Below are 26,837 nucleotides of genomic sequence, written 5' to 3'. Positions count from 1 at the left end.
GAACATTTTGGGATTATATGAGACGCCATTTAGTAGAAAACTGACCATTCTCCCCCGGAAAAAAAAAAAAAAAAAAGGGACAAGAAAGATCTGATATTTTCTTTATTTTTTGCTTTTTTTATTTTTTGCTTATTCCCGCAAACGGACGAATGCCATGCATGGATCTGAGCACGAGCTCGATATACCAACGTGCCAAGGAAGGGAGGGCCCGAACTTACAGCGTAGGCTGACTGGTTGAGGCATGGGCAATATTTTAATACTGCGTAAAGAAGAATAATAACTTACTATAAATGGGCATGGACATACTTGGAAACAACGGAAGAGCTTATATGGAAACTCCCTGTGGCTAAGAAGAAGCTGGGGGATGGGGGATGGGGGATGGGGGCTGCTTGGTGGGGATTGGCTGCAGGGCATGAAGAATTTTTTTGTCTCGGCGGGGTTGGATCCTTCAATACGATCTAACTTTTTTCCGCCAGATGTATTCAATAATTGGTGTGAATAGTTTTGAGATATTTATATCTCAATATGTTTCAACTTATCGAAGAATGGACGGTGCCGTGTATCTTGTTGATATTCTTCTACTTTTGTATTGGCGAGGGGATGGGAGACAGCTCCGCCCCCTCAGTCTCGACGGTTCATACATAGCATAGCAGAATTAAATAATTATTAATGAAAGGATTAAGTTACCTTGCAGCCAAACCTAAAAAGACAACAATAGCATTGTTTCAAGCAATCACCCAGTATCTCACCATTTAATATTCGAACCAACTCGGCAGAATGTTGTTTGGATGAGTTGAAATGAGAAAATGTAGTAGACACAACACCCAAATTGGGATAGAAATGCTATGCACCGGAATATGTAACTAGGGAAGCCTTACGGAGTACTCCGTACACTAGTTTTGATTTTTTTTGTTTTTATTCCCGCGTTCCATCATTCCTCCCTCAACCTAAGGCTGTCTCGCTACCTGATCATTCTATAGAATCCGCGGGACAATGCTCTCTCTTTACTGAATAAGAAAGTTTTCACCTAGGGGAGATTGATTGGTCGTTTTCATAATATTAAATCATTCCTGGGCTGGGGGGGAAACAAATATGCATGTCGTGCCGGGGTTTTGAGGATCCCATTATTATTGATGTCAGCGCCTGGTGCTTGGGTGAGAGATGGACAGCTGGAGAAAATTTTTAGGCAGCATATTGCATAAGATGTTTCTGCTTTATCCTTCTTGTGGTTTGTTCCTGAGGGAGGCTGGTAGTATTATTGGTGATTGTACATGTATCTTGATGTATGGATTCCTCCTGCTCTTGTTCCTGACAACATTGAAAAAAACATCTTTCCAATTCTTAGAAACACAGCTGGCTAGTGCCCAAGACAATGTGTGTCATTTTGATATCAATAATTTCCCCAATTTAGGGAAATAGAAGTGAGCTGGTGCAAGTCTGAACTTCTGGGACAAAACCACTGCTACCTGCTTGTCATTGTCATTGGTATCTTACCCCATGGGTAGTTAAAGTATCAAAATAATATGAATGATAATAATACTGGGGTCATCCCCTCGCCCTTTCTGTCGCCCATCATCCTCACCGGCTGTGAGCCTGTTGGCCTCTAAAATAAGACTTTGGAGAGGGTGAAATGTAGCGCGAAGCTAACTCACAGATGATAACTAGATATCAAGCTTAGGGCAAGCTAAATCCGTGCTTGGGAGCCGCCGCCTTGCAAATGAATGATAACTAACACCTGCATTTGTATCTTCGACCGACCCATTCTTTCTGGTAACTTCACCAGCTCCGTTGCGCTCCTGCCGCTGATTTATTAGTATTTCTTTTCTTTTCTTTTCTTTTTTTTTTTTTTTATCATTCTCGTGATCACTTAAATTTTTTCGAGATGCAGGAACCAGGCGCCTCACCCAGTGTCTATTTTTTTTTGTCCCTCCAGGTTAGGCGATGGGATTCTCACACTCCGCTTCAGTCCTCCAATCCATTCTCTGCGAATCGGTGCTGATGTTGATAGGGCCAAATTTATACTGAATGTTCTGTTCTTGGCTACAAGGTGTATGCCAGTTCTCCTGATGGGGGGGGGTATAGCAATCAAGGCCATCCGCACAGAAAAGAAAATATTAAAGGATCTGCTGGATGAAACTAGGGGGTTTCATGTTTTGAAGGTTTTGTGAAGGGCTGTTTTTGGATCCCCATGAGCCATGGCATATTCCAGCCTGGATATTATTATTTGGAGTGTGGCTTGCGAAGTTGCGAAAGATGAGGGGTGGTGGGTTGACGAAGGGATTATGGAGCAAAGATTTTGATGACCCTGATCAGCCAGTGAAATGCTGGGGAAAACAATAATAATAATAAAAATAATACTTGAGCAAGTTAACGCACAAGAAAAGGGCATTACAATTTACGCACAAGTAAGTATACACATGCACAGGCACTAGTTAGCTTATCCACCCTGGCTAATTATGCTCAGTTATGGATCCGAACGACTCCAAGCCATCCAGATAGGCTCGTTTGACACAATGGATGCCTGCCTAGGCCACTGTAGGTTTACCAGCTGCCATTCCTAAGCATTTCTTGTAGTTACCACAAGTAACACATTTGATGCCTTGATTATTAGAGATAGAGGACCTTGTACTCCGTATATGCTTCATTATTCTGCATTCCACTTCCCTCCCACGTTCTCGCTCTCTCCGCATCCATGTTTGACTTTCGAAGATTCGATCAGGGTTCGATTTGCTATGTCCCCCCACATCCTGTTTTGCGCCGCGATACCCTAGCTCCTTGCTCCTTACCAGCTGGTTGGGTAACTTACCCAAGTCCAGGCTGACGACGGCAGGGAATGGTTGAGAGTCGATTCTCTTTTGCTCTGTTTTGCTTTTCCTTTTCCCTCTTCTCTAGACTTCCCTGATTATATTTTTCATTATTCTTGCGGTAAAATTGAGATGCAGAAGATTTTAAGGCACGATTTGACGAACGCGAAGTCAACGTTGTAATTTCTATGAGTAAAGGAAATTCAAATCCCCTGACAAGAACCCATGTGTTCAGTAAAAGCGATCTAATTCGCCTTTCTCCCCGTCATTTACTGAGGATCATCTCTCGGCAATGGAAATGATCAGGGAGGCGTATTTTGGATTTGCCCGTCCGTGTTTCACATTCATATCCTCGGATTAGTTATTTTCTCTCTTGGTATGGTGGCTGATAGGGCTAGTGATTCGACCCCCTTAAGCGGAAGAGGGTCGGGCGGGGATGGGGATGGGAATTCAAGGGACCATGATCTAGGATCGATGGCTCTAACGATGATGGGGATCATGCTGTGAAGATTGGGGACAAGCCATGGCCATGTCCTAGACTCCTAGCTCGACTCCAACTCGGGTGAGCAGAATTAACTCTCGCAGAGGGTTCTGGCAATGTCACCGATCGGTTATTATTGGGTTGATTTTACCCAGCGCAAACGACTTCGCGTGCAAACGACCTGAAACCAGGCCCCGAAGAACATGTCAAGATGTTGAGGGTGGCGAGGGATCTGTAAACTGTATTTTGCTATCTCCTAGGGATAACAGTAGGTGTCGTAGAAGCCGGTCCTTCTCTTTGTTTGGCATATATCAACATGCAGCATGTCGCATGTATACCTAGGTATAACCTTGCATAGACAGGGACCCCGTACTGTACTACAGATAGATAGTTAGCACGACAGATTCCGACAGCTTGGAGAACAACCTACCATGCATGGCTTGGAAAGGACAAGAGGTCAGAGCAAAAGGAAGCATTTCCGTTGGCTTGGAAGAAGAAAAAGCAAAGAAAGGCCAAAATCGCGCCTGGTCATCTGCCCGCTGCACCGGCTGCCAAACCAGCCAGAGCTCGCTGCCGTGGTTTGCTGCCATCGCGGAGTGGACGCTCGTATCGTATCCTCGCCGCTGCTCTCACGATGTTAACCAGCGATGTATTATTGTATGCATGTCCTGGACTTGAATTGAACGAACAGTCCTGAACTCAGCAATCAAAGTTAGTTCTGCCCTAGCTGGAATCCGACCAGGCCGCACCCAAGCAGGTTAACTTATTTAGTAACTTTGGCGGTTCTCCCCAGCGAGCGTCGAAGGTCGACGTTTTCTTTCTTCCTTTCTCTCAGCTTCAACCTCTTCTTCATTTTCATGCTTCATTCTTCCGGCGTCAATCATCGTCGTCTTCGTCTCTCTCGCTACAGCTCTCTGTCTCCTCTCTTTGACACACAACCGGTTCGAGCGCTTATATCTGGCTATTATTTATTATTGACAGCGTCTCCTCCACTCCTCGTATGTCGCACTCCAGCGCGTCCTGGTTGATGTCGTTTTGCGCCGGATCCCCCTCCCCCTCACACGCCGCCCTTCCACCCTCGCGCTCTGATGGGCGTTCGAGGCTCCTACACCATTCCTATAGACTGCAGCAAGGGCATTGGGTAGTGTGTGTAAAGTCGCGCTCCTGTTAACCATTGGACACGGGCACCTACATAGATTCATAGATAGTCAACTTTTATCTCCTTCTGCCCCCCTTCTGCTTATGACTCTGGCTGTCGAATCAATGGCAGATGTTGATTCGTTAGCTCAAAACCGTCGGCGAGGTCACGACGAGGGACAGGATGCTTCCCATGAAGGCCATGACCAGCAGCATGACAGTGGCGAGCCTTCGCAGTCTCAAGGCGACACTGTCAAGAGACGGAAGAGGACCAGGAAAGGTGATGCGGAGAAGAAGTTTGAATGTAAGCATGAGGGATGCGGGAAGAGTTACTCGAGAGCTGAACATCTGTATAGACATCAGCTGAACCGTAAGTTTCTTTTTGCTTCGCTTGAACCTTCATTTTCTACTTCCGTCTGAATTATACAAATGGTCCTAGTTTATGAGGTGTGATTGTATTTCTTTTGGTATTTCTTCTGCTGCTTTTTTTTAATCTTTTTATCTTTTTTTTTTATCTTTTTTTTTTATCCCTCCGCGCGCCCCACTGCCACTCCCTCTCTACTCACAGCTGATGATATGAAGACACCCCAAAACACATATATCGCTGTGACTTTCCAGACTGCTATCGTTCCTTTGTTCGGCAAGATCTCTGCGTCCGCCATCGGGAACGTCACACAACTCATGGTTCGCAGCTTCAGAAGCGCGATAATTTCGCCCATGCCGCCAACACCCTCGCTGTCGTCCCTCCCCAGGCGCGAAACGCTGCCCCAGCAGGAAATGCGCCTAATCCGTCATGTTCGCCAACAAATGATCCGATTTCACCGTATTCGAAGCAAATAGCATCGGGAAATGCCTCAGGGAGCATGTCCAGACCACGGCTTCCCGGGTCATCCTCTACTATTCATGTTGCGAACGCCCAAAATTACTCGAATTCCGCAACTGTCCCCTCCGCTGGCTCCTCTTCGTCCACCTCAATAGAGAATCATTTCCAGCCACTTACGCCCCAGCAGCAATATGCTGCTCCAAACCCGCGGTTAAAACGGTCAGATAGTACGAGTAGTTACACGCTCAGCCCCCAACGGCAATCCGCATCGATGTATGGTGTCTCGAATCGCCAGCCTGTATATGGAAAATATGATGGGCAACGCTACCAAACTACTCCATTCAGCCCCTCGGAGCTTGATCCAATCAACCAGCCCTCCGACTCATCGCCAAACCTTCAGCAACGCCGCCTGTCCTCGACCGGGCCCATACTCTCAGGTTCCACTGCATACATGTCTGCCACAGGCTTGACCACCGACGCGAATTTGATTACAGATCAAAATACGTACATTCCGCAACAGAATCTACATATCTCATCGTTGCCACAGCCTGGTTACTCGAATCCAAGTATGACGGGGGCCACCTCTGCGTCCATCGCAAATGCGATATCCAGTGGCTTAAATGCCCTCGATCCCTCCCCCGGTGTTATGGTCCCTGGCTCCTCCGTCTCAGACTGGGATGCTTTATCATCCTATGCACTTCCAATATTCGGTGGGGAAACACTGAACCGGTCCCCGTTCGCGATGACTGACGACTTTACTGCATGGTTGTTCAATGAACATTCAAACAATAATTCCCCAATTGCTTACTCGAATGCATCTGGCATGATCCCTAATTACGCGGACCCAGTCTCTGCTCAATTCCAGGGACCTTATTACCCAAGCGATGTGGCCTTGACCAGCTATTTTACAAACGTAGTCCAGCCACAACACCCAATGAGCGTAACGAGTCTTCTCGACACGGGACCTCCCCAGTCGATCATTTCGGAGGAGAAGCGAAATGAACTACTGGAACTTATCCAGACTCGCTTCAACGAAACTAACCAGGCGGCAGTGAAAAAGCGAAAGGATGCTTTGCTTGATGGTGATCTCGATGCTGATTGGCACCTTCTTAGTCTGCGTATGATGCAGACCTACATTGCTTCTTACTGGTACCGTACCCATGACCAACTGCCCATTTTACACAAGCCGACCTTCTCAGCGGATAAAACACCGAATCTTCTCCTCTTGGCAATTATGGCCATTGGCGCCTCGACCCTTGACAAAGGCCATGGGCACCAAGTGACTGAGGCAGCTTCAGATTTGGCCAACTTCTTAGCCTGGCATATCCGGTGGGAGATCTTCATGGACGTGGATTTCCAGCCACCTGCGAAGCTCTGGGTATTTCAGACGCTATTACTCCTTGAAATCTGCGAGAAGCTGTATTCAACACGTGCTCTGCACGAGCGTGCCCATATCCATCACGATACCACATTGACCTTGATGCGCAGAGGAAGTTCGTTGATAGGTCGATCGGCCTTTGACTCCCCGCCAAGCCTTCGAGAGGACCGGCAGAACAGATCAGCAACCGGCTCCGGTACTAACTCTGCCTCTGAATCGGGGGCAGGTGAGGAGTCTTGGGCTCATTGGATTAAAGCGGAAGCCACCCGCAGAGTGGCGTTTGCCGCCTTCGTCCTGGACTCAACGCACGCCACGATGTTCGGACATTCCGCAAAAATGGTTGCCCACGAGATGCGGCTTCCGCTACCCTGCGACGAAGCACTGTGGTCAGCAACGAGCGCTGCAGAGGTTGCAAGAGTACAGTCCAGTCTGCACTCCAACGGTGTCAAGGCGATCATGTTTCTCGATGGACTGAAGAAGACGCTTAATGGCCAGAAAGTGCGAACCAATTCATTTGGCCGGACTATTTTAATGGCGGGTTTACTAAGCGTCAGCTGGCACATGAATCAACGAGATCTCCAGGTTAGTTCACTGGGCGTCGCACAAGCTCTGGGTGGGAGGGATAGATGGAGATCGTCTCTGTTGCGTTCATACGATAATTGGAAACGCGATTTCGACGACGCTCTGGCGGAATCAAACCCGTCGAACTATTCAAACGCCATCCGCCAGTTCCCCATGGATGACGACATAATCTTCGAGTCCCGCACAGTTCTACACCACCTTGCCCACATGGCATCGCATGTCGATGTGGTTGACTGCCAAATCTTCGCTGGAGCCGGCCGTCTCCTCGGCCGATCCATTACACCCAAGGACTACAGCACCGCGCGCGAAAAGATGGTAGAACGCTGGGCCAACAAAGCCGCCGCTCGAGACGCCGCCTTCTTCGCGCTGAAATTCCTCACGCAGGTCCTTCTCTCCGACGATGGCCGCGCGGTGGTTCAGCACGGCTCCGTAGCATATATGGAATTGAACGAATATAGCGCCCGCGATGATTTCCTCCTCAATCGGCCGTGGGTCATTTACTTTGCCGCCCTCGTAGTGTGGAGCTATGGCTACGCGCTCGATGGAGCGATAAACGCGCCCGTGCCGGAACTATCCACCCCGGACGAGCGACGGAAGGATATGTACGAGTTCCTCGATCGGGTGGGCGGCGTGCGCACGCCGGAAGAGCTGTTACATGTCCACGACCGGAATCGCTGCATGGGTCTGTTGATGATTTTGCAGGAGACCTTCTCGTATACCCGGTGGGAACTACTCCACGAGGCTGCAAATTTGTTGGGGAGCTGTATTGAGAAATTGAAGGGGTCCGGCGCCCCGTCTAACTCTTCATAAAATGAAACGAGACTCCTTCACAACGGTCTTTAACAGTCGTGTTTCCTCTCAATATCATTTTGGTTTGGTTTCCTTGCTCAGGTTCGGTTTATTATAGCCCAGCGTGGATCCGTATACGGTGACGGTGCCATGTTTCTGCCTCTGCGAGATATTCCTTACCCCTCCCTACGCTCTATGTTTTATATTTACGCCATACGCTACGACGTTTTGATATCCCCTTTTTCTATATATTTTTACTATTCTACTGTGTCATATATACCACGTCCTTTTCTTGCATATTTTAGTCGCAGTAAAGAAATGACTGGATAAAAACCTGAAAAAAAGATAAAAAAAGACGGGAAGGAGTAAAAAATTGGACTAAACTCTTTCGGATTTCGTCTTGGTGTTCTTTTCTTCTTTCCTCCCTTTCTTTTCTCTTTTCTCTCTCTCTCTCTCTCTTTTTTTATTTTTTTATTTTTTATTTTTTATTTTTTATTTTTTATTTTTATCCCGACTGATTCATCTAGCGACCGTTTGTACTTGATTTTCCCGCATGGTCCTTTTTGATTTTGAACAAATCATAACAATTCCGGTCAACTTTCCCAATAAGCTACTACTCACTCTGGATTCAAATGTTTTGTTGCTATTGTTATTTTTTTTTCTCCTTTGCTTTTTCATTATCACAACAATACCCCCCTTCCCTTCCCCCGTGTCTCTTTCCGGCTTTTTTTTCTTTTATTTCCTGGGTGTACTTGTTAGCAGCGTACAGTTTGCATCTCTTTATTGTACAGTACATAAGCCTTACTGATACATTTCTTTTATACAAGATAGCCAACTATCCGTATATTTATATTTGTGTGGATATATATATGTAGCCATCGAGCTGCTTCCTCTCTGGTGCCTTTTCTATGTTCAAAACTCCGCAGACGTGACATCATTCTAACTAACCATTGCTTGCCCTCTTCTCCATTTTTAGTCCTATGAGGAACAAGTCTCGAGATACATTGTATATAGCTAGTTCGTTACCTGGAGTGTTGTTTTCTCCTATCACCCCTCATCAGAAATTGGCAAACCTTTCCTTTCATGAAAAACGATAGGATGACCATCTGGGAGAGGTGTATCTTGCTATATGCAATATGAAGTTTATTTTGAATTGTTACTCCGGATGTTACCACCTCAAGACTCATCTTTGACACGATTGGTAAGATTCCACCACGAGAGTTTGCCCCGTTCAGCCCGCCCTTCGACATAACACTTGCGGGGTTCGCCTAGTTAGTAGCTGACCCAGCCTTTGCCCGTCGTGTATACTCAGTACTTTTACTTTTTATTCAAGTCGGCTATCCGAAAAATAAATTTTAGCTTTGATCAACCACCGCCCCAAGCCCATCCCACCATGAACCCATCACCTGGCGAAACGAACCTGCCCACTCTCCTCGCCTCTCTCAACCCAACCCTCGACCCAGAAACCTTCGTCTTCCTCACCACCAAAGAGCCCATGCACTCGCTACCCCTCCAATCATTGCAGGCGCAAATGCTCTTCCAAGAATCCGAGGGTGTTACCATAATCACAACCAGAGACCTCGCCACGAGCCATGGCTTCGGCGATCAGGCTACGTTTCCGTGCCGGAAGATCTCATTGAAGATCCACTCGAGCCTTGAGGCGGTGGGGCTGATTGCGGCCATCGCGGCGAAGCTGGGGGAGGGGGATATTAGCTCGAATGTGGTCAGCGGGTATTTTCATGATCATATTTTTGTGCCGGTGGGGAGGGAGGAGGAGGCGTTGCGGGCGCTTCATGAGCTGGCGGAGCAAGCTGGGTCGTCGTGAGGTTTATATCTCTCTCTATATATATGGATATGTGTTTATTTCTGTATGCTGAGTATCTGTTTCGAGGACACGATCTCTACAGATCTCACGCCCTAGAGACGTTGTTTTTTTTTTCTTTTGATATGATGGGTTCCTTGATGACAGAAATACACAGGCTAGACTCGAGATTACTGATGATCTGAAATTGTGCCAAAGGAACAGCCTGAGAGAGTATAAGAAGAACGGTTCAATTGATGTTCAAGTTGATGTACAGTACAATAAATGAGCAGTTAAATATCCTGGACTGCTACAATGCACCACATTCACAGAAATAAGAGCAGACGCAGTGAGAAAGAGTGGAATACAGAAGAGATTGTATTATTATTGACAGTATCAGAGGTTGAATTCAAGGTGTTGTTGTTGTTGTTGTTGATGATGATGTTGTTGTTGTTGTTCATCGCCGCGCTATAAATATAAACACGATGGTTGTTGTGGTAACCACAGCGGTAACAATCAAGTCATCCATCCCCCCATCTATCTTCGTCCCATCCCACGCCAATATCACCAACTCAATTTCTCCAACTCCAAAACAACATTCAAAAAACCTTGAGTCTTTAGGAGTCTGCCAATTTCCCCGATTCCTCGTTATTTCACGTCGAATATATTGTGACCGGCACAGTTGTTTATTTCCCCCCTAACCACCGCATCCCCGCATCCTGCATAAACAATGGTGAGTCGCGCCGTGTTTCCTCCAGTTGTCCGTCCCAGGGTTGCAGCCAAACCTAGTCCGCTCCGCCCCAGCACCAGCGGCAAAAAAAAAAGCTTCCTCAGCCAGGGCAAGGCAAGGGCGAGATAGCCGGAATATCTCATCTGGCTTCGGAGGAAAACAACTTTCGCCGGTTGTCTTGTTCACTCATGACCACTTGCATCTCGCTCTCTCGCTGAAACCTGATTTCAAAAATACAAAATACAACTACAATCCTTGAATCCTGTTTGCGCGCTATATTTCTGTTGTTGTCCTCATACCTTGCTCTTTTCTTTTTGCTCCCCCGCCCCGCCCTCCGTTGCGAAGCTTCAAAACAAGAGCAGCATCAGTAGCAGCAGCTATGGACAGTTCAGACACTCTTGAGCGTATGCATTCTAATCAGGATCATAACCAACAACAGGCATCCACAAACTACAAAGAAGCCTTCTCGCTCTTCGATAAGCGCGGAAACGGCCGTGTCGCCCTCGAATCTCTCGGCGATCTCCTGCGTGCCTGCGGGCAGAACCCCACGCTCGCGGAGATTGCAGATCTGGAGAAGAGCATTGGCGGAGACTGTGAGTATTGAATTTTGATGATATACAATGTATATACAAGTAGTCGGGGTGACTGACATGGGGACTCTTCACTACTTTGACGATCTAGTTGATTTCGAAGCTTTCTCCAAAGTCCTCAACCGGCCAGGCGGCTTCCGTGACCCTGGGGAGCCAGAGGAGTACTGCCGCGGATTCCAGGTATTTGATAAGGATATGACTGGGTTTATTGGCGTGGGCCAGCTGCGTTATAGTCAGTCTTCACCTGTATCACACTGCGCTGTGTTTTCAATGGACCGTGAGACGATGTTTGTATGAATGTTGACTAACCGCTGTTGCTTTTCTTCCTTGTACAGTTCTCACAAACTTGGGTGAGAAAATGACCGATGACGAGGTTGATGAACTTCTCAAGGCCGTTGACACGAGCTCCGGAGAGATCAACTATACAGGTATGTTATTTGATATCCCCACACCGTCCGCTCGTCTCGTATCCCGTGCATCACAATAGCGTAATACAAAATATCTAATATCGGGTGATCTAGAACTGGTCCGGACAATCCTTGCCAACTAAACTATTACCTCGATTCCCATTCTAAGATTATTATATCATTTTTTTCTCGCAAATTCGCCCTATGGTCTACGATGAGATGTTTCTTTTACTTGTCCCCTTGGTCGTTGTTTTTCGAAATGCCCCGCGTCTGCTTTTCTCCCCTGGTCCCCAATCGCCGCCCACTCGAATTCTCCCCGCGCATCCATTTTCTGAGATCGTGAGGAGGAGAGTGATTTCACTTCGATGCGGGTTTGAACAATGGCAGCGTGGGTTAGGTTAATGTTTTTTTTGCATTAGACTACTTTTTTTTCTCACTTACAGCGAAATAACTTTTTTTATGAATGGGTGTCTGGCCGGGCGGTTATCACTTATGGGATTTATTGTCATGAATGCACTAGTACAGCTGTTCGGATGGCAGGGAACTAGATAGAACTCCACCAAGCAATTGTTCTGCTCTGTTTATGTTTTATGTTTTATGTTCTTCGCCCTTGTTTTTCATATTTCTATTACCACTTAACATAATAGTTTTTTCTTTTTACATGTAGATGATCGTTTTGTAATTCAACCTGTTGCAGCCTCAGGTGCATTTGGTTTATCATTTTTACATGTTATATATATAATTGTATCCAATCTCATACATTCACCAATAGCCTTACTGTCCCCACCGTGTCTTCATTATAAGTTATCCCATCTTACTTCCTCCCTTTCTCCCACCCCGCCCACTCCTCCATCTCAACCTTCCCCATCTCCCCCGTCTCCACCAGCGCACCGGGCAGTATATAAACAACTTCCTCCGCCTTCCTCCTCCTCCTCTCCCTCCCCCTATCCTCCTTATTATCTTCACCATCCCCCTCCCCATCCACATCCTCCTTTTCTTTTGCCGTTTTCCCATCTCCATCTCCACCACCACCCTCCCCCGCAGCCGCAGCCGCAGCCGCAGCCGCAAAATGGATTTCGTCAAGAGCATACCCCATGACAACCCGACACCGCCCACACCGCAGCAGTAGCCGCTTCTCAAACCCATCTTCACGCCGGATCATGGTTGGTTTGCGGTCTGGTATCGTTGTGGAGAGGAGAATGGTATAGTGCTGCTGCTGCTGCTGTTGTTGTTCCTGCTGTGCTGATTCCAGTTTTGTTTTCTTCTTCCCTCGACTTTTCGTCGTTGGCTCATCAGTGCCTCGTTGTACTGTGTCACCAGCAGCTTCCCCCGCATCCTCAGCCCCATTTTCAACTTCGGATTCCCCCTCTTCTTCCCCCTCTTCCTCTTCCTCGCCCGCTCCAGCTTTCGGAAGCGGTAATATTAGCGCCCGATCACGCGCCGGTTCGCGCCGGCGGGGTAAGAGGTGGAGATCGCGCGTGGAGGCGAGGAGGAGGTGGTTGCAGAATGTGCAGTGGTAGGTTTTTATGGAGAGGCGTGTTTGGGGGATCTGTTGAAGTTCTCCGGTTATATTTGTGTCTGTATTTGCGCCTGCGTCTGGGTTTGGCGATTGGGATTGTGATTGCGGCTGTGAGAGGGACGCGGGTGGTGATCGGTCGCCACTTATCGTGGCCATGTTTCTTTTGGGGTTTAGCCTATGGTGTAAATTTTTCTGGCGAGTTTTGGGCTGAAATTGTTTGCGGGTTGCTAAGTGAGGTTCTCTAGGAATGCGGTTTGAGAGAATGCGAACAGCATGCGCGTGGTGGGAGGAAGGGGGGCGTTTGGAGATAAAAAAACGTAATTCTGGTGCGGAATTGGTTGTTTAGAAGAAGGGCATATACGAACTTTCGGCTAAAGTACATGGAGTATTAAAAGCAGGGCTGTGTCTCTTGGAATGGCCGCCCAGCTATGTTGATAGTTGAATATACGGAGTATAATAGTATGAGCTGTTGATCAGCTTCCTCTGGCCAGGCGCCGCCGAAGTCACATGATCTTTATCGATAAACCCAGAACAGAGCGCATCAAGACGGAAGTAGCCAGTTTGATGCTATGAGAGCATTGACCAATCATGAATTTACTCCGTATACTACTCCGTAAAAGAAACGAAAATGGCAAAAAGTATTATCTTCATCAGGTTAGATAATGAATATATTTCAGTGGGTATTTTAAATTATCCACAGAGCCTCCCCCAGCTCTAATGTAGGGGTGTACGAAATGCCCTTCTAATTGACCAGACCAAGTTCTTTGTAGAATGCATCTGTGTTGGGCTCGCGGCCAAGGAATTCCATGAGCGTCTTCATCTCCTCCTGGCTGCCACCGCGTTCTAGAACGGTGTGCCTATATCGTCTACCTTCCTTCGGGTTCATTGGATCATCCTTGAAAACAGTGTAGAACATGTCCGTAGAATATACTTGGGAGCTGGATAGCGGGGAAATGGTTGTTAGTGAGCGAGATATAAATATAATGGAAACAGGAAGAAAAGATATCGGGTGCGGACCAACCTGAGGTAACCGTAATAACCCGCATCGTAACCGCCAATGAGATGTCCGAAAGTTGCCTCTCCATGGCCCCAGTCGTATCCTTGACCAAGGTCTTCAGGCCCACTGAGCTGCGCAATCTCCTTGCGCAGAGAATTATATGTGGCCGAGATATCCATCTTTTCAATGGTAGCATGGTCAGCAGGCTCATGCACGGTCATGTCGAAGATACCAAAGTGCAACTGTCGGAGGTTGAACAGGGCATCGTTCACATGTTTAGTGCTAATCAAGTTGGCAATCAGCTCGTCGGGGATCTTTGCGTCCGGCTTGGGCTTGTCGCCCGCTGCTTCCTTCCAGGCCTGGTAATATTCATCCGAGAGGGAGGAGTAGTGTGTGCTGAGGGATTTGATCTGCGAGGGTGTCCAGCACCAGTTCTCCAGCATTTGGCTGGGTGCTTCAACGAAATCGCGGACGGTATTTGTGCCATGGAAGCGTGAGTACGTCGTTTTTGCGACAAGGTCATGAATTCCGTGGCCAAGTTCATGGAAGAGAGTCACAACTTCATCATGCTTCAGTAAGCTAGGTTTCTTTGCGGAGGGCTTGGAGAAGTTGCAAACCAGCGCGGTAGCGGGATATCGCCGGGTCCCATCCTTTTGAATGAAGCCCTAGATGGTGGTAGATTAGTACATGGTAAATAAAAATGGAAAGAAAAAGAAATGAAAAGAAATGAAAAGGCAATGTCTCTTGGAAGGGGGTATCTTACTGGCTGCAAGTTGAAATTGGCGGCATGACCATACTTCCCTTCTCTTGGGAATAAATCGAGATACAAATATCCTACAAATCCACTCCCCTCTCCTTCATCGTCCCAGACGCTGAAAACCTGGACTTCCTCATGCCAAACAATATCATCTCCCTTCCCAGTGGTGGAGATTTTATTCCGCTCCTCGCCCGCAATCTCAACAAATACGAGCCCAAATAGCTCTTCAAAGATTTTCAGCATGCCGCGAATCGTAGTCTGCAGTGGGAAGTACTCTGCAATCAATTGATGATCAATAGAATATTGCTTTTCCAACAGCATTCGATCATAGAACCGGTGATCCCACAGGTAGTAACGGCCATCAAAAGATTGGCTTGGAGTGCGAGACGCGACATCATTTTTCTTCAATTCTTTGAGGGCTTCAAGCTCCCTTTGGCCACCCTCCTTCAGTCTAGCACGTAGACCGCCAAGGAATTCATTCACAGTCTTAGGAGTCTTCGCCATCTTATCCTCAATCCTAAAAGTAGCGTGATTGGGATACCCGAGCAAGCGTGCTGCTTCATCTCTGAGGACGACGGCTTCTTTGAACAACGGGACGTTTTGGTTGCATTTGTTCTCGTTGGAAATCATAACCTTTTTCCGGGTCTCAGAATTGGTGGCATATTTCAAAGTTGGAAACAGATCGGGATACTTGAAGGTCAGTCGTAGCTTGCCCTCATTCTCCCCTTCGCCCTTCTTCAACCCAGATAATACATCCTCTGGAACGCCATCCAGTTCTTCTCTCGTAAACCATAGACCTCCATTTTCCTCATTCAGGTTCTTCTGGAATTCAATGCTGATCTGGCTCAACCTTTTCTTGATCTCCTTGAACCTGTCCCGCTGTGGACCAGCGGGGAGTCCTAGACCATTACGAATGTAGTCTTTATGTTCCTTCTCCAACAGGTTCTGTGACTCAGGGTCCAGCTTCTCGCCCTTCTTCAGAGCAGCAGCAACGAGGTTGAACAGATCCTCCCGCATGGCAGACTCGATGGCGAAATCGTCCATAAGTTTCTCCGCCTCAGATGAAGCATCCCGAAGTTTGCTATCAGTCGAAACCGCCTGGTAGAAGCCGAGAATATGCGATTCGAGCGCCATAACATTCTCATCTTGGGCCATTGGTAGCAGAACATTAGCAAAGGTGGCCGCATCGGCGGTAACGTTGGCCGCGATAGCATCCTGCACGTTGCGGGACGATTTGATTAAGCGCTTGGTGTTAGCAATCAACGAGCTGGGTGTCGCAGTAAAGACAGGCGGAGCCTGAGGGGGATTCTTCAGCTTTGAAGGAGCCATGGCTGCGGTAGTGAGGGGTAAGCGGCTGGTTGTTTGGCTGAGAACTGCGGAGGTTCTCGATGGAGTGACAACTGGTGAACTCGTTGTCCGAAACTGGCCCAAGATGAATGGAAGCCTGTGAGCAGACAAACGGAGTGAGGGGGCCAGGATGACGGAAATCCCTATGAAGAGGGAGAGGGAGCCCAGGAGGAGGAGGAAGAGGGGCGAGCTAAACCGTAACCCCGCCAGGATGTCAACCTATGAGGACGATGGGTGAGAAGATCAACTCTGGGGGACAAAAAGAGCCAAGTTGCAAAAAGATACATAAAGAAACACCAATCAACAAAGGAAGACTGGTTCCCTTCAACAGAGTGATGAGTGTGATTTCAAAGAGATACCCAGGATATCAGTCAAACGGATGGGAGTTGATTGTGGCGGACTGACTTGTCATCAAAGAAGAAAAACCGAGAGCTGCGGCTCTGGTCTCACGAACCGAAAGAGGTAACTAACTTAGTTTAACTAAATATTTAAATATTTAACTAACTTTAGAATTCAACCTCAACCTCGCCTATTTAAACCTAGAACCACCAGCGTCCATCATCAACTAATGAACGATTCAACCGTCACGGCACTTACCTCAAAACATAAGCACTTCACTTGAAACAGCGTAGTCACCTTACTCTTCTCCAGAGATATTAGCTTGTTGCATGCCTCCATCTATTGTTTCTCGAAGGGCATCGTCTTTGCTTACCTAGGACTTCAACCGGCACGACCAGCAGCAAGCCCATGAACAAGGCATCTACTGGAACCAGATCCTGACTCTCGCTCTTTAACTATGTGCAGATTGTGGCATATTCTTGAAAGAAACCGGCTGCTGAGTTACAGATGGACTAAATGGGCGCACAACTCTGGACGCTGAACCGTGAGATATCTGTGTTATTTGTGGGGTTGAAATCCATGCGAATGATGCGAATTTGCTTGCTAAATACCGTCGCATCTCTACAACACGGCCCCGGTAGTTTTATGCCTACCTCCCAGTTGTGAGGTATCATATATGGCGTTGGAAGAGAGCATCCTGACGTCATCCGCCGTTTGGGCGTCATTCCAGCTCCAGGAAAGGAGCTGGGAGAAACACTAGCCTCAATAAATGGCTTGCTACAATAATAGGCCGAGGAGGGAAAAGATGGCAGATATGATATTGGATTGAATAGGGACTACTGTAGAGCTGATTTTCATCCGACAACATCTTCTGCGGGTGGAACAAGTTACTTTCAGGGTCAAGCATGCGACGATTGATTATTTCCGGAGCAGGACCCTTCCTTTTGCCTAAAGTGCTATAAATTATTAGAAAATAGGCTAAATAAAGAAAATGAATGCGCTGGCTATAAATGCAACCGTCGTCAATATCTCAGAAATATCACAATGCCGCGTTTACTGTATGTACAGTACCTGGAACGTGAGACTCAAACGTGCCTGGTGATAGACACTCAAATTGTTAGATGTTTATGTCACTGTTTTGGAACAGGGTCCGGCTATTCAGAGGAATCACAGGGCCATCCTTGTATGCTGGGTATATTTAATAATACCTGTTGACGGCATCGAGCCCATGTGGCTGGCTACCTTACAACGACGCACGCCATATCGACTGGTTGGAGGCAGGTTTGGCCGCAGAACTGCGGAGTCAGAAACAGGAAGAAAAGCAGCTCGCTCCTCCACGTCCACTTCACATCTTTCATGCCCTCTTTTTGAAATTTACTCATTCCTCTCTTTCTACTTCTTCTTCTTCTTCTTCTTCTTTCCCTTCTTCTTCATTGATTTATGAGAAAATGGCCCTATACCCATCGTCGGTGATGCGCGGTCATACCATACCATACCAGGAGGCGGGGGGACGCGACCGATGATTGACATGGCTAAGGAGCTAGGGAGTTAGCATCTCTTTTAGGCCAATTAACGGCCCGGTTATTTGCTACTCCATCCTGCGGCGTCGAAAAGCTTGATTGTGGAGAGGAGAGGTCCGCTCTGGTCAGCTTCAGCTCCGCATTTTTTGGGGGCCTTGGCTATCAGGGTGGGATATCTGACGCAACAACTATTATCGCTGGACTTTTGTGTAGAATTACCTCCAGGACTACCCTCTACCCTCTTACATCTTTACGAAATCAGCAATGCCGATAATTTAAGTCAGTCAACATCAAAAGCAGTCGACTACCCTGCTATACCAAAATCACCTTCAAACATTTTTACCTAGTAGACTTTTTTGGGGTGATTTGGAAAGGTTGGTAGTTCCTCGTGTATCATGATTTTATCCAGATTGACAACTGCGATTCAGCAAAACCCCGGATTACCAAGGGCAAAGGGAAGTGGATAAAAAGAAAATTAGAGACGAGAAAAACACACAAAGGGCGAAGAACCCGACCAAATCATTCCGGGCATGGATCGTGGCAGGAGAAGGTCTTTCGTGGATAAGCTGCATAGGGTGTATAGGACATTTACGACCCGGTATGTGTGAAGCCACAAGTTTTCTTTTTCAGAAGGAAGAAAAAGACATAAATCCGGATCCATCGTCCATTGCACTTGTTCCCTCTTCAAGGTTTTTTTTTTAAAAAAAAAATCGACAAAAAATCTCACCCACAATGGCTGTCCTTCTTTCTGACAAAGAATGTCTGCGCCCTTATCTACGTCCATAAAATTAGAAAGGGACTCATTGGCGAGTACGACTATGCCTTCTTATTCACGCCGAACCTGCCATTTATGAAATCGCAACAGAGGGGTGCGCCATTTTTTGGCCTGGAGGATAGGATGCCGGTGGTGCTGGCGTTGATTTTGGGATTGCAGCATTCGCTGGCCATGTTGGCGGGGAGTATGGTTTCCATCACCACACCTCCCTTCCCTCCCTTGCTCCCGTTTTTCATATGGAGATGAATAAAAGAGGAGGAATGGGAGAGAAAACTTGACCCTCTTGATATTGATGTATACATCTCTATAGTCATCACCCCGCCAATCCTCATGTCTGGCTCTGGCGGCGCAGAACTCCCCGACAGCACAGCCCAATACCTCGTCTCAACCTCTCTAATCGTCTCCGGTTCCCTCTCTACCATCCAAATGGCCCGCTTTCACATCTATAAAACCCCCTATTACCTCGGCACGGGATTGATTTCCGTCGTGGGCACCTCCTTCGCCACGATTCCCGTCGCCATGGGTGCGTTCGCGCAGATGTACGAGTCCGGCTACTGCCCCGTCGACGAGCAGGGAAACCATCTCCCCTGCCCACAGGGATACGGCGCCCTGCTGGCAACATCATGTCTCTGCGCCTTGCTTGAAATTGGCCTTTCATTCACGAGCGCTCGGTATCTGAAACGGCTCTTCCCGCCGCTCGTCACGGGCCCCACGGTCTTACTCATCGGGATCAAGCTCATCGAGTCCGGCTTGCAGAACTGGGCGGGCGGCAGCGGCTCCTGTGTCTCCCGCCCCACAGAGGGACCTCTCATGCTCTGTCCCAGCAACGACGCCCCGCACGCGCTACCCTGGGGCAGTGCTGAGTTCATTGGCCTAGGTTTCCTCGTCTTCCTCACCATAATCCTCTGTGAGCGCTTCGGGTCGCCCATCATGAAGTCCTGCGCCGTTGTCATGGGTCTGTTTGTGGGCTGCATCGTGGCGGCAGCGACAGGCTACTTCGATCGATCGGCCATCGACTCCGCGCCTAGCGCTTCGTTCATCTGGGTACGTACCTTCCGCCTGGAACTCTACCCACCCATCATCCTGCCCCTCATGGCCGTGTACATCGTCCTGATGATGGAGGCCATTGGGGACATTACGGCAACCTGCGACGTGTCCCGGCTGGATGTTGAGGGCCCAATTTTCGACACGCGCATTCAGGGCGGGGTGCTTGCGGATGGCCTAAATGGGCTGATCGCAGGCCTGTGCACCATCACGCCCATGTCCGTGTTCGCACAGAATAACGGTGTGATTTCACTGACTCGCTGCGCGAATCGAAAGGCGGGTTACTGCTGCTGCTTTTTTCTAGTGATCATGGGAATATTCTCCAAGTTCGCGGCGGCGTTGGTTGCGATCCCGTCCGCGGTGCTGGGAGGGATGACCACGTTCCTGTTCGCGTCCGTCGCTGTTTCCGGTATGCGTATTATATCTACGGTAAAATTCACGAGGCGGAATCGGTTTATTCTAGCAGCTGCGTTGGCGTTGGGAATGGGGGCTACGCTTGTGCCGAACTGGTTTTCATTTGTATTTACCTACAATGGGGACAATAAGGAGAAGCAAGGGTTGCTTGACGCGGTTGAGCTTGTGATGACGACTGGGTTTGCGATTGCGGGCTTTATTGCGCTGATTTTGAATTTAGTGTTGAAGGAGGAAGAGGATGAGGTGGATGGGGAGGCGATTAAAATGACTAGTGAACCTGGGAGTGGGAGCGGGGAGGGGGTGGAGGAGGAAGAGGGCGTGAGGGGGAAAGGGGTAGAGAGCTCTGACCATCCTTCCCACAGGCTGAACGACGTGGAAAATGCGGCAGTGATTAAGAACGATTGACTTGATATCATTGATGCAATTTGAATTGGGTTGTGTAGGTTGGATACCGACCGCAAAGGGTTGATTATGCGCGCGGTTGTTTGTTGCGGTTATCGCGGTAAGTTACCCTTTTTGTCTCTTTTTCTGGTCAACGCCAGAGTGGCCTGTGCGCAGCCCGATAAGCATCACGTAGCCGCTGCAAAGACACCAGAACTCTCTCGCTCTTTTCTCTCAGATTTATTATTCCGTATCGTACCTGGATTGAGTTAGTTTTAATATGTATCGCGAGCTGATAACGTTCATGGTCGTATCGAACGTAGGAATATCTCATTTATGCATCCACTCTAGTCTCAAGAGCCTCTGCCATAAATACCCCCGAAGAAATTGCCTTCACCAAGAACGCTGTAGAGAGCATTACTGCCCTGAGCTCACAGCCCAGTCGAATATCGCAGCAACCCATTGAACGGAGACCCTGATGGTAGCAGTGAGACTGAGGTATCCGAGGCATCCATGTAAACCGCTCCAACGGCTCTAATCCAGGGAAACGGGTTGCCCCGAAATCGGCAATGGCCACCCTCCCACAGTTTGATGTCTCCGGCATACACATACACACGTAGGTCTGCGGAGGTGAGATGTAGTCATTGAACGATTCCACCCCGGGGGCTGTCGTCTTCCCTCTAGTCGTCTTAGTCGTCTGTCTCTCAGCAGAGCGTTTCCGCACATCCTCCCAGCAGATAATACATTGCTAATCCTGCAGAAGGTGTAATAGATACTACCCTAAGGCGGATCTGATCGAGGGAATAGAGAAAACTTAGGGAGAGGGGGGGATAGAGGGAAGCCAAGAGAGTAGTAAACTAGGAAAAGCGTCTAGGTCTCTAGGCAAGATAAACGGAATTGCGATGAAGGACCACAGGGCTGAAAATGACAATGTTCGCCTTGGAGCCAGATGCTTTGTTTCACGGCACACCCCGTGGCTGAAGGAACCAGGTCTAGCTCGTTGATCATCCACATCTCGCGGTTGCCATGTAAAGGACGAAAGTACAGGATTTTGAGAAAAGACGATAGAAAGCCAGCCCATCAAGGGGAAGTAACATGATGATGCATGCTCGAACCTCCGCGTATCATAGAGGTAAAAGCATAGAAGTTTCACACTGGACTTGCCTGCTCTGGAGGTAATTTGCAATTCACCATGAGTTATTCAAAACTAGTGTTGTAGTTAGTCACTCAAGTCTTCTTTTTGCATTTTTGTTCTTGAATGAAAAAAAAATATATAAATGTAAATAAATATCCATAATAAAAGCATCACATGACACGACACAATAAGAATGACGCTAAACCTTTTCATCAAGCTAAGAAAAGAAAACTGGTTGGGGAGAAAATTGCAAGGCAGCGGGCATAAACAACCTACGGAGTACGGAGTACACTGATTTTTAAATCGCTGCGGCAACACCCCAAGGTGAGGTGGTGGTGGCGGCCGCTACAGTTTCCTGATGTGAAAGGTTTGGCGCCCAGATTCCGTTTAAGTTTCGAGTGCTGCATGAGGCTTAAATGAATATCCACCAATGAGAGCACAGTAACTGGAAATGGCGCTTTGTGGTTTTGTTGGGGACCACCCTAAGCCTGTTTGGGCGTCCCACCCGTCATGGAAAAGTGCTGGATTTTAGTTCGTCGAACGCTAAATTTACTTTTCTCTGACGAAGTTTCTCGTCAATGGATTTGAAAAGAGTAAATAACTTGAGACGATGGCAAGAGAAGTTCAATACACTTTTAGTTTTCTTGTCTACGTTTTCTGGAACAAGCTGGGTAGAGAGAGAGGGTTTGACCAGGCCTTTTCGGTCTGGGGCGTTGAGGAAGTTTTGACTTTGGCTAGCTACCTAGTTGCCGAGATGGGGCTACCACTTGTACTAATACATACAGACACTATGAATTCTTGTACCTCAAGAATTTCAACAAGTATTCAGAAATGTCTTACCTCACTCAAGAATACTCACAGTGAATGTTTTATGAAAAGAAAAAAGAGATATGAGTTATTCACTTGATGTATTCTTTTCTTGATGTCTATAAAATATAAGGCTCTTTATATGTCAAGAGTGAGTTAATTTTCTTGTGAGTGGAGGTATAGGGAGTAAATATGGTACATGGTTGTATGCATGTGTAAGGTACCTGGTACAAAGCAAGCGCTGTACAGCGTAAACTCTCCTCCACTCCCACCCCAACAAATCGTCCAAGCACAATCTCATCTTCATCCTCGCGACACACAACTTACAAGACAACAGGGAAGAACATCTGATGATGATGATGATGATGATGATGATAATAGTTCTTAGCAACCCGTGAAGCCGAAGAGAATCTCACTAGCTTCTTTTTAAAGACGGATACTTTTCTTCTTCCTTGCTCTCAATATCGTCTTCTTCGTCTGTGGTATACTTCCCCCGGTACTTGGTTGAGCAGGATCAGGCCATTCTTCACACCCTCAACCTTTTTCATTTTTTTAACCCTTTTAACTTCTTCAACTTTCTTCCTGTTCCCCTTCCACTTCTTCTTCCTCCACGTCTTCATCTTCAACTTCTCTCATCTCTCCACCCATCTCTCTATCAGTCTATCAGCCTCTGTACTATCAGCCTCTGTATCCCCTCGTCTGCTTTATCCTTCTTCCTATCGTCCTGATCTCACCAAACGGCAGGCTGGTCCGCAACACCACCATGGCTTCAAACGAAGCCCCCGCAACTACTCCAGCTGCTGCTGGAGGGAAATCCGCAGGCGCAGATGCTGCTCGTCGAACTACCGCTGAACTCAAGAAGGTCCATATCACAGACACACAAATAACGCTGGCAAACTGGCACAAACATGTCAACTGGCTCAACGTCACTCTCATTATCGCCATCCCTATATACGGCCTCGTCCAGGCCTATTGGGTTCCCTTGCAACTGAAAACAGCTCTGTGGGCTGTTGCGTACTATTTCATGACTGGACTCGGTATCACTGCTGGTATGTGTCCTGAAAATTCACTTTTGTATGTTCCAGAGTTTTTGCGTGGGGAACACATCTTTAACTCAGTTTTTATCCGTGTGAACAGGTTATCATCGTCTTTGGGCTCATACCTCATATTCCGCCACGTTACCCCTGAGAATCTATCTGGCTGCTGTTGGAGGTGGTGCAGTGGAAGGGTCCATTAGATGGTGGGCGAGAGACCACCGTGCCCACCACCGCTATACCGACACAGAGAAGGACCCTTACTCCGTCCGCAAAGGCCTCTTATACTCCCACATTGGCTGGATGATAATGAAGCAAAACCCCAAACGCATCGGCCGAACCGACATCACAGATCTCAATGAAGACCCGGTCGTCGTCTGGCAACACCGAAACTACCTCAAAGTTGTCATTTTCATGGGCCTCATCTTCCCCATGCTTGTCAGTGGCCTGGGCTGGGGTGACTGGTTTGGTGGCTTCATCTACGCCGGCATCCTGCGCATCTTCTTCGTCCAACAAGCCACCTTCTGCGTCAACTCCCTCGCCCACTGGCTGGGTGACCAACCCTTCGATGACCGCAACTCTCCACGCGACCACGTCATCACCGCCCTTATTACCCTTGGTGAAGGTTACCACAACTTCCACCATGAATTCCCCTCAGACTACCGCAACGCGATTGAATGGCACCAATATGATCCAACCAAGTGGACCATCTGGATCTGGAAGCAGCTCGGCCTTGCCTATGACCTCAAGCAGTTCCGCGCCAACGAGATCGAAAAGGGCCGCGTCCAGCAATTGCAGAAGAAGATCGACCAGCGCCGCGCAAAGCTCGACTGGGGCATTCCCCTCGACCAACTCCCCGTCATCGAATGGGACGACTACGTCGACCAAGCCAAGAACGGCCGGGGCCTCATCGCCATCGCCGGCGTCGTCCATGACGTTACAGACTTCATCAAGGATCACCCCGGTGGCAAGGCCATGATTAACGCTGGTATCGGTAAAGATGCCACTGCCATGTTTAACGGCGGCGTGTATAATCATTCGAATGCAGCGCACAATCTGCTATCGACGATGCGGGTTGGGGTTATCCGTGGTGGTTGTGAGGTGGAGATCTGGAAGCGGGCGCAGAGAGAAAATAAGGAGGTGGAGTCGGTGCGGGATGAGTATGGGAATCGGATCGTGCGGGCGGGAGCACAGGTGACGAAGATCCCGGAGCCTATTCCTACGGCTGATGCAGCGTAGAAAGAAGTGCTCCTTTGGAACTTTTCCTTGTTTTGATATTTGACGTGTGCCTTTAGAAGGTGAAAAAGTCGCGGGTTTTTGATGATATGCGACAAACACCATTGTTTTCTGGAGTTTTTTTCTTTTTTTTCTTCTTTCTTTTCCCTTTTTTTTCCCTCCATTAATTTTTTCCTCTCTCCATTCCTTGTTCTCTTTTCTCTCTTCCTGTACCCATCGCTCTTGTAATACGTAACGGCTGCAACGAACATAACCCAGCACATATCTGATTTTGATTTAATGTCTTCGTTTCTTTTCTTTGTTAGTTATCTTCATGGGGTTTCCTGACCAAAAAAAAAAAAAAAAAATCTTCCGCCCCCTCGATAACTTTATTTTCCTTGTTCATCTTGGTATCCACCCTCCCCCCCGTCTTTTCATCCGCTCCACTTCTAAGTGAACTGAAATGCTGTCGGGATAAGGTATGCTTCACGCATACCATACCGCACCTGAAAATGCTTTTTGAGTCTGGGTTGCGCCGTTTGTGCTTCTATTTCTTTTTATTCTCATGTATCTCTTCTTTTCTCCAAAGACCTTTTTGTATTTTTCGCACATCTCTTCCTCAGTAATATATCCCTCCCTCCCCTGCCTCTCGTCTGCACCCTTAACAAAAGAATACGCTCGGCCGCATCTCTTTTTAATATTTGCTTTCTCCTTTTCTTTTCTTCTATTTTGTTTTTTCTTTCTTCCTCCTTATCATCTCCCTTAATTGATGGTAAAAAATATGTCTGATGAGAAACAACAGCGAGTAGTCTAGCATCTAGACGAATACAAGAATAAGACTAATACAAAAACAAATGACGTTTTGCTTTTCCTTTTCTTTGATTGAAATGTGGATATGAGATAACTAAAATTTGACGATGTGAAAATGTCGTATTTTTCTATTCCTCTCCGCCTGCAACAAGAAAAGAAAGAACTTACAAGCATTCTCATTCTTTTGCACAGGAAATCAAGGTTTTCCTCTAGAGTTAACTATTAAATAAGGAACGAGTAATCCCTCCAGGCTTCAAGCAACCCGCCAGGGGCCCGTGTTGGGAGCAGAGAGAGGAGAGAAGAGAGAGAGAACAGAGGAAATAAATCTCAGTGAGGAAAGTAATTTTAGTAATTAATGAATCAGTAGTTACAGATTGAAAAAGATATGAAAAGAAAACAAAACACTTTTGACAACTGGCAGTTATCATTTGGGAATAAATTGAGGGGAACAACAAGACAGCGGTTGAACATGTGATTTCTCGCTGTTTGAGAGGACAAGAGACAACACAGCAGGTTCATTAGAAACATCTGTATGGATATCTATCTATACATCTATATCAAACATCAGATCCTCATAATACTGGATGATAGTACGGATTATAACCTTGTCTCCAAGAAAGGAATACTCAATTTCCTTTTCCTTTCCCCCCCCCCCCCTTCATTCTTTTATCGAGTTAGTTAGATTAGTTCCTTTTCAATGTTATGTACTGTGTGCACAGAGTTGTATAACGGCGTGATGAACAGTAGCCACGGATTACAGGGACAGGGAACCCTCCTTAGCCTGCGGAATGCATATTTCTTGCATCCATGCAATATGTAATCTGTACGGAGCATGCATTTCCCGAATTGCTGTTCTTGTTGGCTGTTACGGCCGTTGCGGTTGGCGATCCCACCAGATCATGTGACCCACCACTATATTATGTTCTTGTAGATAGATCTATCAATACAATCTTCAACTATTCTACAGATTATAGTCTGAATGATATATTTTTCTTTTTAGAATATTACATCAACATTTTTAATAAGAATAGTTCATCTTTTTTAAAAAGACTTTTACTTTTTATTAGAGATATTTCATTTTCTTTGAATTTACTTAATTAATAGATTTATATACTTTTAGACTGACTGTATGACCGTGTCTGAGACCAGAACCAGAATATTTGATAATTTCATTATCAATTCAACTGATCTCATTACACTGTTTTAACATTAGATAGTAGT

The 26,837-nt window shown here is 47.2% G+C and overlaps 8 protein-coding genes across 13 annotated transcripts; 5 read left to right on the top strand and 3 right to left on the bottom strand.

The window, feature by feature from the left end:
* Positions 1 to 657: 657 nt before the first annotated feature.
* BDCG_17299 lies at positions 658 to 4,751 on the bottom strand. Of its 3 annotated transcripts, XM_045426441.1 has the most exons (4): positions 3,716 to 4,744; positions 1,905 to 3,662; positions 1,653 to 1,796; positions 658 to 1,577 (listed from the first exon to the last, which is right to left on the bottom strand). In XM_045426441.1, the coding sequence occupies exons 2-3, from the start codon at positions 2,093 to 2,095 to the stop codon at positions 1,685 to 1,687; spliced, it is 303 nt and encodes a 100-aa protein (XP_045281665.1). In that variant the 5' UTR covers positions 2,096 to 3,662; positions 3,716 to 4,744; the 3' UTR covers positions 658 to 1,577; positions 1,653 to 1,684. The 3 variants fall into 3 exon arrangements, with proteins under 3 accessions (XP_045281665.1, XP_045281667.1, XP_045281666.1); XM_045426443.1 differs by having other exon boundaries at positions 825 to 1,796; positions 3,716 to 4,751; XM_045426442.1 differs by having other exon boundaries at positions 825 to 1,796; positions 1,905 to 4,744.
* BDCG_06377 (C2H2 finger domain-containing protein) lies at positions 3,927 to 9,108 on the top strand. The gene is made up of 2 exons (XM_045422113.1): positions 3,927 to 4,792; positions 5,005 to 9,108. Exons 1-2 carry the CDS (start codon positions 4,528 to 4,530, stop codon positions 8,013 to 8,015), a joined length of 3,276 nt encoding a protein of 1,091 aa, XP_045277824.1. The 5' UTR covers positions 3,927 to 4,527; the 3' UTR covers positions 8,016 to 9,108.
* Positions 9,109 to 9,133: 25 nt separating this feature from the next.
* Positions 9,134 to 10,329, top strand: BDCG_06376. Of its 2 annotated transcripts, XM_045422112.1 has the most exons (2): positions 9,134 to 9,265; positions 9,328 to 10,329. In XM_045422112.1, exon 2 carries the CDS (start codon positions 9,388 to 9,390, stop codon positions 9,817 to 9,819), a length of 432 nt encoding a protein of 143 aa, XP_045281664.1. In that variant the 5' UTR covers positions 9,134 to 9,265; positions 9,328 to 9,387; the 3' UTR covers positions 9,820 to 10,329. The 2 variants fall into 2 exon arrangements, with proteins under 2 accessions (XP_045281664.1, XP_045277823.1); XM_045422111.1 differs by having other exon boundaries at positions 9,134 to 10,329.
* A 24-nt stretch (positions 10,330 to 10,353) lies between these two features.
* On the top strand, positions 10,354 to 12,330 carry BDCG_06375 (the record flags this gene model as incomplete). Of its 2 annotated transcripts, XM_045422110.1 has the most annotated exons (5): positions 10,360 to 10,528; positions 10,965 to 11,118; positions 11,207 to 11,347; positions 11,451 to 11,543; positions 11,637 to 11,665. In XM_045422110.1, the coding sequence occupies exons 1-5, from the start codon at positions 10,526 to 10,528 to the stop codon at positions 11,663 to 11,665; spliced, it is 420 nt and encodes a 139-aa protein (XP_045281663.1). In that variant the 5' UTR covers positions 10,360 to 10,525. The 2 variants fall into 2 exon arrangements, with proteins under 2 accessions (XP_045277822.1, XP_045281663.1); XM_045422109.1 differs by having other exon boundaries at positions 10,354 to 11,118; positions 11,637 to 12,330.
* A 6-nt stretch (positions 12,331 to 12,336) lies between these two features.
* On the bottom strand, positions 12,337 to 13,197 carry BDCG_06374 (uncharacterized protein; the record flags this gene model as incomplete). Its single annotated transcript, XM_045422108.1, has 1 exon — positions 12,337 to 13,197. The coding sequence occupies one exon, from the start codon at positions 13,195 to 13,197 to the stop codon at positions 12,337 to 12,339; it is 861 nt and encodes a 286-aa protein (XP_045277821.1).
* Positions 13,198 to 13,783: 586 nt separating this feature from the next.
* On the bottom strand, positions 13,784 to 16,124 carry BDCG_06373 (thimet oligopeptidase; the record flags this gene model as incomplete). The annotated part of the gene is made up of 3 exons (XM_045422107.1): positions 13,784 to 13,979; positions 14,063 to 14,703; positions 14,802 to 16,124. The coding sequence occupies 3 exons, from the start codon at positions 16,122 to 16,124 to the stop codon at positions 13,784 to 13,786; spliced, it is 2,160 nt and encodes a 719-aa protein (XP_045277820.1).
* A 2,427-nt stretch (positions 16,125 to 18,551) lies between these two features.
* BDCG_06372 lies at positions 18,552 to 20,639 on the top strand (the record flags this gene model as incomplete). 2 transcript variants are annotated; one of them, XM_045422106.1, is made up of 2 exons in its annotated part: positions 18,552 to 18,599; positions 19,087 to 20,639. In XM_045422106.1, the coding sequence occupies exon 2, from the start codon at positions 19,107 to 19,109 to the stop codon at positions 20,637 to 20,639; it is 1,533 nt and encodes a 510-aa protein (XP_045281662.1). In that variant the 5' UTR covers positions 18,552 to 18,599; positions 19,087 to 19,106. The 2 variants fall into 2 exon arrangements, with proteins under 2 accessions (XP_045281662.1, XP_045281661.1); XM_045422105.1 differs by lacking the exon at positions 18,552 to 18,599 and adding an exon at positions 18,937 to 18,960.
* A 1,684-nt stretch (positions 20,640 to 22,323) lies between these two features.
* Positions 22,324 to 26,556, top strand: BDCG_06371 (acyl-CoA desaturase). Its single transcript, XM_045422104.1, has 2 exons — positions 22,324 to 23,606; positions 23,695 to 26,556. The coding sequence occupies exons 1-2, from the start codon at positions 23,321 to 23,323 to the stop codon at positions 24,828 to 24,830; spliced, it is 1,422 nt and encodes a 473-aa protein (XP_045277819.1). The 5' UTR covers positions 22,324 to 23,320; the 3' UTR covers positions 24,831 to 26,556.
* Positions 26,557 to 26,837: the final 281 nt, after the last annotated feature.

Source organism: Blastomyces dermatitidis, assembly GCF_000003525.1.
Source record: "Blastomyces dermatitidis ER-3 genomic scaffold supercont1.6, whole genome shotgun sequence".
Taxonomy (NCBI): domain Eukaryota; kingdom Fungi; phylum Ascomycota; class Eurotiomycetes; order Onygenales; family Ajellomycetaceae; genus Blastomyces; species Blastomyces dermatitidis.
Note: the sequence above shows the minus strand (reverse complement) of the source record. Positions and strands in the feature narration are given on the sequence as shown.